Below are 16,513 nucleotides of genomic sequence, written 5' to 3'. Positions count from 1 at the left end.
CACTTTTTCGGCATGAAGCTCGACATTCCAAAAAGTTGGTGCGAATGTTTGACTGACTAGCGTGAAAAGCCCTTGATCCTGGTTGTACGACATCGCGCGTGCATTCAAGTTCATCGATTACACTAAGGTCAGGGAAATGGACTTGAGAAAAAATTATCTGGCCTAGATCAACGATCCTGCTGTTTCCATCTGCCGAAAGCTGATTCTTTCCGTCTAGCAATGGTTACCGGGTGCTAAATTGGTTGTTGTCTCGAGACGTCACCACCATCAAACCCTTGGCGCCCTCATCGCATCACGGCAAGAGGAAATTACAGATTACAGCCACCGGTGGTTTGAGACACATCTAGCATCCCTCCATGCCTACATTCAGCTATTTGAACGCTTCTTGGGTGAATTTGGCTTTCCTACCGCTTCTTTCAGCGTCATACATGAAGTGCAACGCTTGAACAAGCAGGCCAACGTTGATCCTGTCATTGCACATAGAAGCCTAGTCAAGCTTTAGTCAGTGAGACGAGCTTGTCTGAAATAAGATTCAGTGCCGTCTCTAGTGTCGCCTCCAAGTACCGAGGTAGGCCATGCCAGCTTGACAGCCTTACAGACGATTGAGCCGCACACCAATCGCTAACTGATGTGGTATCGGTGCTAGAATATCGATAGCTTCGACTGTGGTTCGATTACGGCAACGCTTGTCGAAGATCTTCGATACGCTGCTGCGGACTGTCATCGTACTTCCAGCTTGGACCTGGCTAGATCATCATCACTTTCGCTAGAATGCTCATTGCCGGTGCGGGACAGATCATTTCTGCAGCTACTGGTATCCTAGCACATATTTCTGGGCATATATAAGCATCGAGCTCCGCCCAACTCTACATCCCATCATCACGATCAGCTCAATCTCCAACTCGGCCTACAACCGTTTCTCAGCTGTTTCATCATGAAGTTTTCGGCTACCATCAGCGCCGCTCTTTTGGCCAGCGGTGTCGTTGCTGCGCCTACTCCTGGACTCGTCAGCAGCATTCTCGGACTCCTCACCAACGACCTCAATCAGCTATTGAACTCTCTCGGCATCAAGATCCAGGTCAATGGCTACCAGCACGGTGCCACCGTCAAGTACCACAGCCAGTGCCCTTTCACTATCAACCCGGTCCCCGTTGTCAACAAGACCAACAGCCACGACCTCAGCTTCCCCAAATCCTCCGGCTTCATAGACTGGAAGACCTTCAAGGCCAATGGTGCTAACCTCGGTGGATGGCTGGAGAAGGAGCAGACCCACGACCCCATCTGGTGGTCTGCTGTTGGTGGCGACGGTGCCCCTGATGAGTGGACTCTGTGCCAGAACCTTGGGAGCAAGTGCGGCCCTGCCCTCGAAGAGCGCTATGCGTCTTTCTTGAACACCACCACCATCGACCAGATGGCTGCCGTTGGTGTCAACACTCTCCGCATCCCCACCACGTACGCCGCCTGGGTCCAGGTCCCCGGCTCTGCTCTCTACCACGGCAACCAGCAGCAGTACCTCAAAACCATCTCCGACTACGCCATCAACAAGTACGGCATGCATATCATCATCGGCCTGCACTCCCTCCCGGGTGGCGTCAACAACCTCGACATCGGCGAAGCTCTAATGCACGACGGCTGGTTCTACAACTCGACGAACCTAGACTACTCGTTCCGCGCCGTCGACGGCATCCTAAACTTCATCAAGAACAGCGGCCAAATGTCCTCGTACACCATCGCGCCCATCAACGAAGCCTCGGACAACCTCGCCGGCTTCGGCACGCCCGCGGGCCTATCCGTCAACGCCACAAACTGGATCAACACATACCACTCGGGCGTGTTAAAGAAGATCGCAAAAGTAGACGCCCGCATCCCCATGATGATCCAGGACTGCTTCCAAGGCGCCTCCTACTGGTCGCCCTTCTACCCCGACGGCACTAACATTGTCTTCGACTCGCACGTCTACTACTTCGCCGCCGCCGGCGCCTACAGCCAGTACATCAACCCGGCCATCTGCGGACAAGCCACGTATCTGGCGGAAGAAACAAAGTTCCCCGTCTTCGTCGGCGAGTGGAGTCTGCAGACCATGTACAACAACACGCTTGCGAGCCGCAAGGCCCTGTTCGACACCCAGCGCTTCGCGTGGAACAAGTATGTCTCCGGCGGCACGTTCTGGACCGCTGTTTCCTACTCGACGGCCAAGGTCGACGGCGAGGGCACCCAGCGCGAGTATTGGTCCTACATCGATTTGATCAACCAGGGCGTCATCACGCTGGCTACGAATGCTTCGTACTGCTAGACGGAGGCCTTCGAGCGAGAACTGTGCCACGGCCTGGAGTTTTTGCAGTCTATAAACGCTTTTGGGGGGGGGGCTGTTCGATCTGTCTTGTGCTGACGAAGGGAGGCTGACTCTGTTTCCTACTCGTTTCGTTTTCTTTCTCTGTATATACTTCAAACGAAGCGCTTCAGCGAGCGCCCCAGGCTACGAAATAAACGAACGATACCTAACAAATATCTACACATGAAACCTTTTTTTTTTTTTTTTTTTAGTCTCGGCGATTCGCTCGGTTTAGCACAGTGCATTCTAAGACTCTGCAGGTCGAGTTTACGGTGTGCTTCTGCTTCATTGTCATTACGGAATTGTCGGTATGCGTGCACGACATCGTACGGCCTTTTGTGTTTCCTGTCCGTTTAACCATTAAATAAATGCTATGCCATAACATGCCATGCCATACCTTGCTATACTTTATATTACTTAATTTGTTTATTAAAATCTTATAGTAGAGTAGGTGTACAGTATAAAACACAGCCTGCTTAGTCTCTGTTAATAACTCTTAGACTGCGCCTTGGGTTTAACAAGACACCTTTGGTGCCCCAGAAACTCGGTTCCTGGCCGTCGAGCAAATCTTCCGTCACGCTGCCTACGCTACTTCTTCTTTCCCAGTTCGCCGCGCCCGCGCCGCCGTAGCTGGTGTTCTCCCCGCTGACGCGCTGGATGTCGAAGCTGCCTGCTGCTGCGCCGCCAGCGGTGCTTCCGGCCATGGTGCCTGGGGCGCGCTCGCTGGAGATCTTGCTGCTGGTGAAGGTGTTGTCGCGCTTTTCAGCGGCTGCCGTGACCATGGCAGCATGCTTCTTCCAGATCTGGACTTGCTTGCGGTAGATCCAGGCACAGAAGGCAAAGTAGACGGCAATCACAGCAAAGACGCCTGCAACCACTCCAGCGACAATGGCGGCAATGTTGGGCCCCGAATCGCCGGATGCGCCACTCGAGGCGACGATTTCAGTGTAGGAGGCGCCGTTGGGTCCGGTGAGAGTGTATGTTATCGCACTGCCAGTCGCAAGAGGTCCAGCGGTGGGCGTCTGGACGGGTGCGGTGAGGGTTGCGCCACCAGTGGCCGCACCGCCAATCACCTTCTGGACGACTTCTGGGACCCGGTAGCCGTACGAGCCTTCGACACCAGCGCTGGCGTTGAAACCACGTTGGTTGGCCTGCTGAGCCAGAGGGTTACCGATGCTGCCCTCGCCGGTGTAATCCTGCAATGCCTTTCCTCCTGTGAGCGACGTGAACTGGTCGCTCCAAGAGAGGCTGGACATGTTGAAGACGTAGATGCCAGGGCTGTCACATGACAGCTCTGCTCCAACGTAGCCGCCAATCATGATCATTTGGCCATCCCAGACGTGGCAGGAATGACCGGCACGTGCAGGCGGAACGCTTTGAGAACCCTGGTCGACCTCGATCCAAGTGAACGAGGGGATAGAGAGGATCCACATGTCGTCCTTCTGGGTTTGGTTGCCGTATGGCTGAAGATTCTGACCACCGAACATGTACACGTTGTATGAGGAACCACTGCAGACGTCAGTAAAAACATTACAGCTGTGGCGTAGTAACCACTTACTCGGCTGCGGCTCCCACTACGGCACATGGGTTCACACGATAAGGAGGCGTCGTGCCGGAGGTGCTCTGCTTGTACCACTTCGAGTCGGCGATGTCGTATACGTCGATGACGTTCATCTGGGCCTAGGCCTTGTTAGTTGCGGACGCCTTCATCCTGCCGCAGCGATGAAACTCACAAAAGTATCGTTGTCGCCACCAGTAAAGCCGATCAGAAGACCCTCGTTGCCGAAGCCAGGCACATACGTCAGGACGCCATCAGCTCGCTCAGGGAACGAGCCAGTGTCTTGAATGCCACCGGTAGTGATGTTCCTGTATACAGGGTCGGTTTCGGCCTTCTTGCCGTCTTTCAGGCTCTCGACCGCATCGTTGCTGTGTCCGGGAAAGGTAATCTCCAGCAGGCTCTTCAGATATACGCGAGCGATCTGGTTGCTCCATCCTTCGGTCGTGAAATCATCCAAGTGACCACCAAAGTACCAGCCCCTGCCCAATGCAGTGACACCAAAACCAGCGCCTTCAGCCGCTCGCTGTATGCTCTGGCCATCACCCTCAGCGTTGGTACCAGCCGAGCTCTTGGGGTCCTTGTGTTCGACCCACGACTTGCTACCGATGTTGTACTCCCAAACAGAGTTCGGCCCAGGTTTCTCTGCAGGCGAGTCCGAGTACTGACCGCCGTAGAGCCAGAGGGAGTTGTGCGAAGAGTAGAGGTAGCCGAGCGAGAGGGCGGGCGGCCCGCTCGGTTGAGGCATGCCGGTCAGGGAGGGGTTGGAGATTTGCCAGGACTTGGTCAGGTCGAGACTCAAGAAGTCGTTCGCTGTGTGTTGTTAGCGAGGAATATGGTTAGAGAGGGATACGGTTATAGAGGAATATGGGTAGAGAGGAATGCGGGTAGAGAGGAATACGGGTAGAGAGGAATACGGGTAGAGAGGAATACGGGTAGAGAGGAATACGGGTAGAGAGGAATACGGGTAGAGAGGAATATGGGTAGAGAGGAACATGGGCAGAGAGTTTGGTTAGATATAATCGGGTTAGAAAAGAGAAAAGCTTACTCCACGTGTTGCTCTTCTGCTGTGCGTCGGTGGTGGTGCGGAAACCGTACATGTACAGTGTGCCGTTGACAATGGCACTCTGCCCACTCCAGCGCTTGCACACGTCGGTCTGCGAGTCTGCCCTCTCTACGAGCGTCGACCGATCTGCTAGGGCTGTGATGCTGGCCCATGGGATCGAGATTCCATGTACTCCGAAAGGCGCGACCGAGATCATCTGGATGATGGGAAGCATCAGAGCGAGCACAATCGTGAAGAGGCCTGCGCGGTAGAGCCTCGAGCTGGAGCTGGTGTGCGTGATCGAGCATGTCGAGGAGGGTCGTGGTCCGTCACTGTCGTCAATGTCATTGTCGTGGTCGTGGTCGTGGTCGTGGTCGTGGTCGTGGTCGTCGACTTTGTCAATTCCATCGTTGCCGCCGAAGATACTGTTCCTACTGCGAAAGCGGACAGTCCTTGAGGGTCTGACATGTCGTAGTGCGTGCTCGGTGACGAGGATAGGTGCTGGGCTGCGTTCTTTGCTGATGGTGTGCTCATCGATCAGACCGACTTCTGTGAATATCGAACGGCGGCGACCACGTGCAGGCGCAGGCTGAGGGCGTACTCGATCCATGGTGTTTGGTGGAGGCAGGAAGGCTGCCAGGGCCGAGTGATGGGAAGGCAAGGTACGGTGCCGCTGAGATGGTCCCCGTCTCCAGGTGGAAAGGGTCAACGGGTCAGGGTCAGGGTCAGGGTCAGGGTCAACAGGTCATGGAGCTGTCTTTGCGACAATAGCAGGCGCAGGCGTGCAGGCGTGCAGGCAAAGGGTGGGTGGCGAGGCGGGAGATGCTGATTTGCGCAGGTCCGGGAATGTCAAACACGTCTCCACAAGCAGCCGCTGCACAGCGCGGCCTGGGGACAGCAGGGTGGATATGGGACATGCTGCTACCCGTACGCCGGTTGCCCAGCATGTCGTGCCGCAGCTCGAATCCTCATGCCTCACCCTCACAGGTCGAGGGCCGAGGCACGTCATGAGGCTGCTCGTAACGGCAGTGATCAGTCCACGGCGACTCGTTGGGCATGGCGCTCGCAGACGCATTCGCGCCCGCTGCCGCTCCAAATCTCGGTTCCTGGCCCTTTGCGCCCGCCGACGTAGCCATGATGGCATCGCGGACAACGACCTCGATTCGTGTCTCTGCGCTGGATTTCCTGCTGCATGCTGCCTCGACGCTGTCCCGAGGGGTCTGCTGCACGCTCGCGAGTCGATAGTTGCGACAATACACTCAAGCACGGCCCATACCCAACGCAGTACACACCCCATCGTACTCGGCCACTCTGGCGCTTCACCTGACGGGGCGAACACTGCGCTTACCAACCCTCAATACTGTGTAGCGCGCCTGTCTGTTCCGCAGGACACGCTTGAGCTGACCAACGCTAAAAGCTCAACCTTGCCTTGGCAGCTCCACCTGACCAACGCTAGGCTTTATCTTCTAAACCTATTCAGAAGATGATATAAACATGTTAGGATAATATTTACAACAAAATCTTAGAGTTAGACTTAGTTCAAGGTTAGGGTTATCTAAAATCTATTACATCTTATCATTATAGAGTGCAGCAGCTGCAAGGATTTTAATTTTGGTGTTCTTGCGTGTTGCTTGGACTAAGTTGGTAAGTTGGTGGTAAGGTCAGCTTTAGCGTTGGTCAGCTCAAGTGTATCCTCGCTGTTCCGTCACCCTGTTCTGTTACCCTGTTCTATTTCGAGCGACTGAGCCCGCCCTCTTGCCGCTAAACGTGCCAGGCATGTGGGTGGCTGTGGCTGTGGCTGTGGCTGTGGCTGTGGCTGTGTCGACGCTGCGCTACTACTTTGTCTTTTACGTCGCTTTCATGCACAGCACATCGCGTCTATATGACTAGCGGTGAGGTTGTACTGTGGCACTACGGGTGCAGCCGTTCATCGTGTCCTCCGGTGCTACACAGCGTGACCCTCGCCACTCAACTGTGCAACCTCATGTTTCACGACACGCGTTCGACGAGGCGCAGACAACGACCCGTTCACTCACGGCGCGATGAGGCGATCGAACGCCGGTGAGTGCGGAGCGGAGCGTTGATGATCAGGCGCACGCATAGGGACGGGAGCGCTCAATGCTGTGGTGGTCATTGCCATGGCAGTAGCCTTCTAGAACGGACCAAAATAGCAGGACAGACTTCGTCACGACCCAGCCGGGAAAGAACGCCAATCAAACGCCAGCGACACCCAACCCAAGTCCTGTGCTTTACCACTCCACATCAACCGTCCTGAACCCCTCCCGCCCTTCCACTCGTAGCTCGCACCAGATGCTTATAGCCACCGTCTTGCATCTCAGGAAACGAGTCAGCCGTCGGAGGCTTGATCCTTGCATACGACACGTCAATCTCGAATCCAGGTGTATCCTCTGGTGCGATGATTCGGTGCTCAGCCTAGACGAGTGTCAGTCCCATCGGAAGAGCGAGCAAGACCTTCAACGTACCGTTGTGATCCTCCAGCTCATATTGTCGTGCAGATACTGCCCCACGGCATCCTCGTCAAGACTTGATAACTGCTCTGTCCACACACGATCTTCCAGCGCCCTCGTCAACGCTACCACACCATTGGCATCATGTTTTATAGCTGCGTTGACAAGGTAGCCACCGCCGCGTCCGTTTGTGCTCTGGAACCCCGTGAAGCCTACAAAGCTAGGGTCTCGCATCCATGCGGTTGCATCGTATGTTGACCCAGTGTTGGACACAAGCGTAGGTCCCACAAACACAAACACCTTGAAGCCGCCCTCTGACTCCGACTTCTGCACGCGGATGTTGGCAAAGTACTGGTGTTGGTATTTCCCTCTCTGCGGACTGCTGACGGAGCGGCGTTCATGGTGTAGGTATTCAGTGCCCGGAGCTGGCAGAGGCGCGCCATCGCCTATCTTCCACGAGAACTGCGAAGTTGCGTTGTCACCGTACAACTGGTTGACTCTCCTCACGAGCGTGACATTCCCGGACAACCCAATGAGCTCCGGATATGTGTAGCCGAAGATGGTGTGGTCTCTGACACTGGCCGACGTCCAAAAGTCCCCTGCTTGATTGCGGTGGAAAGGATGCAGAGGCGTGTTTTCGTCTGCGTAGGCTCCAGCTTCGGACGTGAATGTCGCCGTAGGATTCGAGTGGTTCGTCACCCAGCTATCAGGGTTCAGCGCTTGCCAGATCGTAGTCATACGGTCAACATTCGCGTGTAACAGCCAGAAGATCGGATCGAAGGCTGAGTAGGCGGCATTCGTCATATGGCCTGGCCCTGAGCTACCTACTGTATTGTGTATTGTATCGTGAACGGATTCGAGACTGTCAAGCACGCCGCCAAGGGAAACCATGTTGTTGCTGATGTTGTGGTAGTCCTTCTGCATGGCCATCATCTGGTATGTTCGCTGCCGGAGATTTACCAAGTTCAGATCCAGCTGCGACGCAATCTTCGAGTCCTGGCTTTGCGCGGCAGCAGTGCGATCCGACGGATAACGAATCGTCGTGTGCCACTGTGTCCAAGGCAGTTTTCCCTTTGGACTTCAGCATTCGCGTCTTGAGTACCTGTCATGTGACTTACGAACATATCCTTGCCTGGGAGCGGATGGAAAGTGTACGAGTAAAGGGGGTTAGATATCGTTGTCTTTACTGAACCACTTCCATCCGGCAGTTCGACCTCGATTGTCTTTCTCTGCACACTCCCTGTTTCGTTCAGTTGTTTTGCTTCGACTCTCCGAGTAGAGTGTGCGCTTACAAGGATACGATCCTGTGCCGATTGGGGGTACAGCAGCTGCGTCCCAATACGGTAATCTGAGTGCTGGTAATGCAGAAGTCATGCGCGTTTTCAGATCTCCCTCAGGAAACTCGGCAATGACTTCACTGGCATGATGGTGGACGCGTTCCTGTTGCCATGAGCCAGATGATCGTCAGACAGACCCTGGTATGGTCAGCTCACCTCGACCAGAGCCAGGAAAGGTCGATGCCAAGTCGGGAAGAGATTACTGCTATGGTGGCAATAACCCTCCTTGTAGCCCTCAGGAGGCTGTGTGCGGCCAGGGACTCCATCCCAGGGCGAGAAAGGCCGACCGTGAATACCTGATGATGGTCAGTGGTCGTCTGAGTGCACTTTGCTCCACCCCGGACATACCAGCGACTTGGAAGTAGGAGAGCTTATCATCCTGGCTGGTGTTTTGCCAGCGCTGAAGACCAAGTAGGTAGACGTTGAACAAGTCTGGTTTCCGCTGTAGCTCACGGATCTCCAATCGAGCATATGTGGTATTGATGCCTAATCCAACGACACCTAGGATCGGGTAGAAATCAGCGGTAGCATTTTGCCGCCGTGACAGAGTCTGTATGCTCGTTACAGCATGCCGCCTTGGATGCGAAACTAGAGTCTTGGAGTCTGTCAAGGAGCAGAGCAGGCCAATCACAAGCAGTAACTGGAATGCTTGAGCGAACGCGATGATAGCCATACCGATCTACCTCGACGCTGTCAAGTCCGGCAAGTGGTACGGTTTGAAGCCAATAAGCAAAAGGGCTGGTCAAGAAGCTTTGTGTAGTCGTCCCAAGATCACTGCAGGGCTACCGAAAGGAATAAAAGGAAACTCTCCGATGCACAGGCTCTCGAAAGAGGACATCACACAGTGTGTAAACGTGCCCTACGTACCACATGGGCTGTTTCTCGAATCCCGAAGAAAACACGATCCTGGGTCTGAAGAGCGATACGTTCACGTTGACACGGACACGGATTGTCTCAACTCGTGTCACCGCAGGCGTCGTAGTGATCCACGGCGCAAGGTGCACTGCAGAGGGCGCGTTTCTCAACTCGACCTTGTCTGTGAGCGCGACGCGCTCGTGGGCGTTCGGTGACCACCACATCCATCGCTTCCCCGTAGACGGCTGGCATGGAATGACGAATGCCCCCTCCCCCCTACGTCGATGCGTGGCCATGGGAAGGTCAGGAGACGAACTAGTCGTCCGTGCAAGTCTGACGTGATGGGCAATGGCGCAACGTCCGTTCCCCTCCTCCGCACCGAGTGCACCGTGGAAGAGACGTGTTGGATGCGTGAGTTCCCGATGCAGACAGCCATTTGAGCCAGCGTGACGGAACGGGCGATGCTGTAGTGTCTTGCCTTGCTGGGAAGTGTAGCTGTGCGATCATGTGTAGCCAGCGACGGCATTAGGTCTTATCTGCCCGTCTCGACGAGGGCGTGGCTGGCTGCATGTCCCGTTACGGTTCAAGGTTGAGGCTAGCAATGGGCAGGAACGAGGTCGTACAATGAATGAAGCTTCAGCCTTACCAGTCCCTAATTGGCTCGTATCGTTGCACCAGGACGCTTGCTCCTTCAGCCTCTGGGATTGTACAACATGCATCTTAACCGGGATTTGATTGCACTGCAAGACACAGATGCATTGAAATGCCGCACTGAGATCCAGATACCTGTCCAAGGGACGCCTCGGCATGTAGCTGAGACTATGGCTAGTGAAGATTGTCGTAGACATGCTTGACGGCGCCAACACTGCGCTCGTCCGAACCCTTGACATTCTCATCTTCGTACTTGTACAAACACAAAAGGGGTTGAAAGTCCAACGCGGCCCCTCGTACGCCTGTAATGAAATCCCAAGTCTCCGTTCGCCGATTTACACAAAGATCGAAGCAACTAGTCGTTGGTATCATTTGCCGCCCTTGTAGATACCCAAGAAACTCATGCGTTGTGCCCATCACCGCCCATCTCCTCGTGGAAAGCGTCACCGAACGCCGAGTCATCCACAAGGTCGCCAAGACCCATGTTATCGTCCTGTCCAAAGTCCGCCAGAGCATCACCCGCAGAATCAATGCCATCAAAGTTGCTAAAGTCAGGCACACTGTCGAACATACTTCCTGCGTCAGCATCTACAGTAGACTGACCCAAAGTGGTCTGATCATTCGTCGCCGTGTTCATGTTCGTGGCGGTTTGGGGGTTACTGCCGGACTGCTGTGCGCTGCCTGCTTGGTCGTTCGCTACAAGCCAATCTTCGCCCGCCTTCTCATCTGCGTTCGCCATGCCGGACATCTCGACATCTAGATCCAGCAGGTCATTGCCGGCATCTGCATCGAGATTCGGTGTTTGTTGATCGAATGCAGATTGCTGTGCGGCATTTCCACTCAGTAGACTAGGCGTACCGATGGCTGATTGGGATTGACTGGGAGGTTGCGACATGCGGGGTATTGAGATGTTTCCGGGTGTTCCCGACAAGGATCCAGTTCCGTACTGATCGAGTAGGCTTGCGGCGGTGTTGTCGAAATCGGATGCATCGTTGTTGGAACCGTTCGACGCACCGTTGGATTGTGATTGTGGTCCATTGCCATTGACTTGCGCCTTCTGAGGAGGAGGCTGTTGCACTTCGATGTACCCTCCCTTGTCCACACACACGACTGACTTTTTCGCATCGAACGTAACTCCTAACGATTTCTCCAAGTCTTGAACCACGCCATCTGAGGGATCGGTGCCTTCCTCTTCGTTCGCCGCGGAGCGTGACAGATCGCGTAGCCTCCTCTCAGCCTTGATGTACGTTCTAGTTCGCTTCAACTGCGCCATCTTGCGTGCATGATCAGCCTTCATCTTTTCAATCTCGGCTTGTTCGCTCTCTGTGTACTCGGCCACTCGCTTCTCAAAATCCTTAAGCTTCTCAGGGTTCAGTTTGTAGTAGTCCTTGATCCTGTAGTTTTCCTTGGCAGTATCCGGATTCTCGGCCCCCGCAGCATCCAAGATGTCGGCTGTCAGAGGAGCAAGCTCGCCCATGAGTCCCAGGCCAAGGTCGATGGGCGCAATACTCCCCACCGCGTAAGGTGATGAGAATATTTCCTCCGTCCACTCGTGATGTTGCTTGTATCGCGACAGGCTTATTTCGCGAGGCGTCAGGAAATCAAAGGCGTCCTGCGTGGCATTCTCCTCGTCTTCCAGGGAGGTGTCTGGAAGCACTGCCCCGGAGACCTGCGGGCGGGGCTGCGCAGGAGTGGCACCACGCATGCGCTTCGCTGGCGGAGGCTGCGCTACATAGGGTCGCCCTGGCTGCATGGGGTTGTAGTATGGCTGCTGTTGCGGTCGCATGGCCGCTTGCTGTCCGAATTCGACCTTGGGCCAGTTGGACGCATCGTGCAGCATGAACTCCTTGCGCATGAGAGGCCCTGCAGCCTGCAGCTGGGCGCGCATCTGCAACGTGGCCTGTGTTTCTCGTGGTACGGGGATCTGACCGGCAGCAAGTCTGTTTTGCTGCTCTGCTGGCTTGTAGTGGACGAGCCATAGGTTGGGGTCGATAGTGCCTGGCCCTGCGGTGAGTCTGTAACGAAATCGAGAATGCATGGCGAAGGGCTCGTGAGGATAGTGGTAGCCCGTGCTGTGCACAAGCACTTGCAGCGTCTACCAAAGGTCAGTCAAGCTCCCCGTCGCCGCAAGCTGTGTGGGCGCATACGTAGCCGCGGACAGGCATGTCAAAGGCGGACTCGGGGTCGGCCCACACCATGCCGTCAGAGGCAAAGTGTGTTCCCATGCGCGGCGGCTGCCACGTGAGGACAACGGTGCCATCCTGGGGAGGGCTTGCGAAGTACGTCCAGGCGACGGGGGAGGTGTCGCGCACGATCTGCGGTCCTTTGATGAGATACTCGACGGCTTGCTCTGGTCGCAGCTGGGGCAGGACGGGGAATCGATACGAAGACACCAAATGCACGTGGGCAAGCTGTACTGTTAGTTATAGTTGAGCTTCCCAGGAGCTGCAGCCGGCGCACTCACAAGGTGGTTTGGCACCTGCGCGCTGGGGTCACCGCCGCCGGCGTTGTACGCCTGATTCATTCCGTACATGTTGGTCAAGATGACGCGACAGCGGTGCCGCGTGGTTCAGATATCAGAGATGAAGGCTGGGCGGACGCGAATGCTCGGAACGCTGAGGTCGGCATCTTTGGCGCGTTCGACGGGGAGCGCATCGCGACTTCCACGCCAAGCGACGCACGAGCCTCTGCTCCACGAACCAGCGCCTCAAGACATCGCTCACTGTTCATCACGGTTATCATGTGCAGAGATCAAGTCAAATTAGTCTTGTGGGATCATGCTTTCAGTTGTATGCATCGATCATCCAGCGGACTTCCTCCTCATCGTAAGCCAATGCTCATTCACGGAAAACCTCCTCTCTTGTGACTGTCTCCTTGCGCCGCAACGCTACAAAGTACGCCTCCTTTGACGCCTGCTAGTCGTCAGTAGGAAGAGTGCAAGGGTTTACTGGAACCTACGCTGCGTGATGACTCAGGCTTTTCGCGAGACACCTTTGCAAACAAACGCTTCAGCTTGGTTTCGAAGGCCTTCTCCTCGGATCCTTGATAGAACTTGCATAAGAAGTGCCCACCCGTCTTCAAAGTATCGAACGAGAACGTCAAGGCAGCCATGCACAGGTCCTTGAAGAATCAGCAGAGTACTTCGTTCTATCATCTTCACCGTCTTACCATGCTGCCTGCGTGATCTCTGAAAGGGTTGCCGCTGGTGTTCATCATCCTAAAATACGGGTCACTAAGGCTCTTCTTGTAGAGGCCAGCGACTTGGTCCCAGGGTTCTGACATGTCACTAAGCACCACATCGACGACTCGTCCTTCACGTGCATCTCGCTCCTTCAAAGACCTCTTGGCATCTGGGACGCTCTCTGATCCTTCTGTTGGCTGCCGCAGTTGCTCCATCTCAACACCTTCCATACGAGCCTGTCTTTCGATGTCGATGTATCCTCGCTCTATCTCGTCCATTTGCTCCTCGGTAAGGCCACCCGGCTCCTCTGAGATGGTTTGCTTGCGGGGTCGGCCCAGGTTGGGATCGCGGACGTACGCTCGAACTTCGTCTTGGATCGCTGGAGACAGAAAGTTGCCCTGTATCGTAGATACGCCTCGTGGAGGTTGTGCCGGGATCAGGTCGATGCCTATTACTCTTCCATCGGGCGTCGTGCGATTCACAGCGACCTGTGCTGGCTTAGTGTTGACCACTCTTAAGGACGTTGCTGTCGCGAACCTGGGACCATGACCCTGGTGCAAAGCCCTTGTTCTAATCAGCGCAGTATTGAGGTTTCAATGGTTGGGCATACAAGATCAACAACGGTTTGTCCAGGCTTAAACAGCTTGTGCTTCTCATTCAGCTACGGCGCATCAGCAAGGAAGCTATTCTACATCACAATCAGACTACCTCAAGCAGCTTGAAAGCAGCGCGGCTCTTCAGTCCTTGCACACGAGCTTCACGTGCGAAGTGGTCGTTGCCCTGACGCGTCTTCCATCTGGTGGACGAGGAGGATGCATGGCGAGCGCGTGGCGCAGTGGCTCGACCACCAAAGGAACAAGAGACGCATACTGCGACAGGACAAAATGACCTCTTTGGCAGCAAGCTCGATTCCAGGAGGACGCTGTCTGTAAGCTGCCGAAATATCCGTCGTGAAAGCATGGGGAAGGTGTGAAGTTTAAGCATGCATCATAGCTCCCAAACTTTTGGGACTGCCGCGGCTGCACTTGCCGTGGAAGATCATCGTCATCCGGTCTTTCGACCTCAACTTCACCAAAGACAAGCAAGCACAAAAAGATACAACAAGCTGACCTCTCGAGCGCGCCAACACGCGGTTGATTCTGGCTCAGTCCTAAATGCGGGAAATGCCGTCCCGATACGATTGTTCAGTCGGCCTGCCACGGTCTAACATTAAACATAAGCTCTTCAGCTCATGCATTGTCCGGACCGAAACCAGAAATGAGAGCCGTGTGCACCACGAGGCTGAAGAACCCCACCAACTTCTCTTCGATCTGCAGAGCTGTTTGTGAAATGTAGGTACGCCTGGGTCGCGTGAAACTAAACTTCAGCACAGAAGCACTTCACGGAAGATTGTTAGCCCTCGAAATCCCCCCGTGCATCCAGGGTCTTCTCTACTCGAATCTTTGCTCGAATGCACTTCGTATTTTTGCTCGGCGTGGCGCCCATCCTCAAACTGGTCACCGGTACTAGGCTCGCAGCCTTGCAAGTCGCTTATGTTCGATTCTTTCGGTCAAGTGGCCATGCCGTCGAAGTGCTCTTTTCCTTTCAAGTCACCCTGCCAAGGCACTGCAAGCCTCCAATTCTTGTGATGTGGATCCACGATTCCACAAAGGGTGGGAGTGACCTGACAGGTTGACAACGAAGGCTCTCCTGTGCGTCCATTTTCAGCTGTAGAACGATTGAGTGTTGACATGGCTACGCGAGCTTTATAGCAAGTGTATAAGAGTTGGTGTCTCTACATCTGTCAGTTTCGCAGATGTAACTCATGTTAACCCCCCTGATCTGTCGAAGCCATCCGAGCGTCATGTTTTTTTATTCAATTGTAGTTTTGCTGGCTCTTAGCCCGACCGCGTTCGGCATCGCTTTCCCTGGTCCTGCTCCAACCGCGACAGAGGATGCCTCCGAGCTGAAGTTATATGGACGCTCACCTAGGCCTACTGGAGGACCACCATCCCTGCTCGAGCTTTTCCGCCGCCAACAAGCAGACGATGGCGTATGCGGGTACCTGAAAGGGGATAGCGGTAGGCACGCATGAAACAAATTCTCCGATTGTATGCTAATCTGTGCAACAGAGGCACCAGTCTCTTGTTCGGCGGGCAACTGCCTTTATGACAATAGCCTCTCCTGGCTCGGCTGTTGTACTGGCACGGTACGCTCCGACTGCGAACTGTTTACTACCTGTGTGGGATCAGCTTCCATCAGTTCATGCCTCCAGAACTCGGCTTGTGCCAACGACAATTATGCAATGGCATGCACGGCATCTACAGCAGGTGTATGCATGACAATGTGGGGCAATGTCGATGAAGGCATTGTCAATCACTACGTATGCGGCTCAACAAGCACAAGGGCACAGGTACTCGCAACACCGAGTGGAGTGTCAGGCAGCGCATCTGGTTCAGTGCGTTCACCTAGTACTACTGCTCTCAGCAGTAGTGGTGGTCTGCTTCGCCCTTCCTCCATACAGCAGGGATCCAGCAGGTCAGAAGACGATGATGATGTGAGTAGCACCACGCCATCTTCAAGAGCTGGTGTGAGCTCGGCTACAAGCAGTGATGTTCCAAGAATCAACACGGCAGCAACAGGGACAACGCAAAACGTAGCGGCTAGCACGCAGTCTACGGCTGGTGCTGTGAAGACTGCGCAGGCAATGGTGGGGGCAGTTGGAGGCCTTGCAGGTGTAATAGCTCTGATGATTTGAAGGGACTAGCACGGAAGCCAAAGTATGGAGGCTTGTGTAGCAGGTAGAATGAAGGTGTGCTCTTACTGCGACCATCGTAGTTCTCTGACAAGAAGAGACTTGCCTAGGTTCTACATCACATGTCGAGTCTACTGCTCCTGTTCGAGCAGGCATTTCATTGGTGCTTCGTACTGTGTCGGCGATACACATGGCACCGGTTACTCCCGCTGAGACTTTGTACCTCACTCTGGCATGTTCGTCCGGTGAGGACAGCCAAAACCTGTCCAATCGTTCCGTTGCGTTCTTTTCATCTTCCTGCACACTGTAAACGGCAAGTGCCTTCCAAAGTTTGCTGGCTCACCGGAAGAACATC

General features: G+C 54.7%; 5 protein-coding genes across 6 annotated transcripts, besides 6 other annotated features; 1 reads left to right on the top strand and 4 right to left on the bottom strand.

Annotated features, from left to right (window-relative positions):
- Window positions 1–934: 934 nt before the first annotated feature.
- Window positions 935–2,293, top strand: EKO05_0000581 (uncharacterized protein; the record flags this gene model as incomplete). The annotated part of the gene is made up of 1 exon (XM_038944736.1): window positions 935–2,293. One exon carries the CDS (start codon window positions 935–937, stop codon window positions 2,291–2,293), a length of 1,359 nt encoding a protein of 452 aa, XP_038803122.1.
- A 230-nt stretch (window positions 2,294–2,523) lies between these two features.
- Window positions 2,524–2,542: a tandem repeat.
- Window positions 2,543–2,700: 158 nt separating this feature from the next.
- Window positions 2,701–2,737: a tandem repeat.
- Window positions 2,738–2,808: 71 nt separating this feature from the next.
- Window positions 2,809–5,542, bottom strand: EKO05_0000580 (uncharacterized protein; the record flags this gene model as incomplete). Its single annotated transcript, XM_038936393.1, has 4 exons — window positions 2,809–3,841; window positions 3,891–4,012; window positions 4,066–4,700; window positions 4,936–5,542. 4 exons carry the CDS (start codon window positions 5,540–5,542, stop codon window positions 2,809–2,811), a joined length of 2,397 nt encoding a protein of 798 aa, XP_038803121.1.
- Window positions 5,282–5,322: a tandem repeat.
- Window positions 5,543–5,642: 100 nt separating the features above from the next.
- Window positions 5,643–5,672: a tandem repeat.
- Window positions 5,673–6,321: 649 nt separating this feature from the next.
- Window positions 6,322–6,626: a mobile genetic element.
- Window positions 6,627–6,714: 88 nt separating this feature from the next.
- Window positions 6,715–6,753: a tandem repeat.
- A 441-nt stretch (window positions 6,754–7,194) lies between these two features.
- Window positions 7,195–9,410, bottom strand: EKO05_0000579 (Tyrosinase; the record flags this gene model as incomplete). Its single annotated transcript, XM_038936899.1, has 6 exons — window positions 7,195–7,365; window positions 7,416–8,471; window positions 8,519–8,640; window positions 8,693–8,840; window positions 8,894–9,033; window positions 9,086–9,410. 6 exons carry the CDS (start codon window positions 9,408–9,410, stop codon window positions 7,195–7,197), a joined length of 1,962 nt encoding a protein of 653 aa, XP_038803120.1.
- A 1,233-nt stretch (window positions 9,411–10,643) lies between these two features.
- EKO05_0000578 (uncharacterized protein) lies at window positions 10,644–12,776 on the bottom strand (the record flags this gene model as incomplete). Its single annotated transcript, XM_038936921.1, has 3 exons — window positions 10,644–12,338; window positions 12,391–12,654; window positions 12,708–12,776. 3 exons carry the CDS (start codon window positions 12,774–12,776, stop codon window positions 10,644–10,646), a joined length of 2,028 nt encoding a protein of 675 aa, XP_038803119.1.
- Window positions 12,777–13,080: 304 nt separating this feature from the next.
- Window positions 13,081–14,384, bottom strand: EKO05_0000577 (Methylene-fatty-acyl-phospholipid synthase; the record flags this gene model as incomplete). 2 transcript variants are annotated; one of them, XM_059635460.1, is made up of 7 exons in its annotated part: window positions 13,081–13,155; window positions 13,202–13,363; window positions 13,412–13,460; window positions 13,524–13,912; window positions 13,962–13,988; window positions 14,035–14,085; window positions 14,133–14,384. In XM_059635460.1, 7 exons carry the CDS (start codon window positions 14,382–14,384, stop codon window positions 13,081–13,083), a joined length of 1,005 nt encoding a protein of 334 aa, XP_059491443.1. The 2 variants fall into 2 exon arrangements, with proteins under 2 accessions (XP_059491443.1, XP_038803118.1); XM_038936468.1 differs by having other exon boundaries at window positions 13,412–13,912.
- Window positions 14,385–16,513: the final 2,129 nt, after the last annotated feature.

This window comes from Ascochyta rabiei, chromosome 1 (assembly GCF_004011695.2).
Source record: "Ascochyta rabiei chromosome 1, complete sequence".
In the NCBI taxonomy this organism is placed as follows: Eukaryota; Fungi; Ascomycota; class Dothideomycetes; order Pleosporales; family Didymellaceae; genus Ascochyta; species Ascochyta rabiei.
This window is presented reverse-complemented; position numbering and strand designations above follow the sequence as displayed.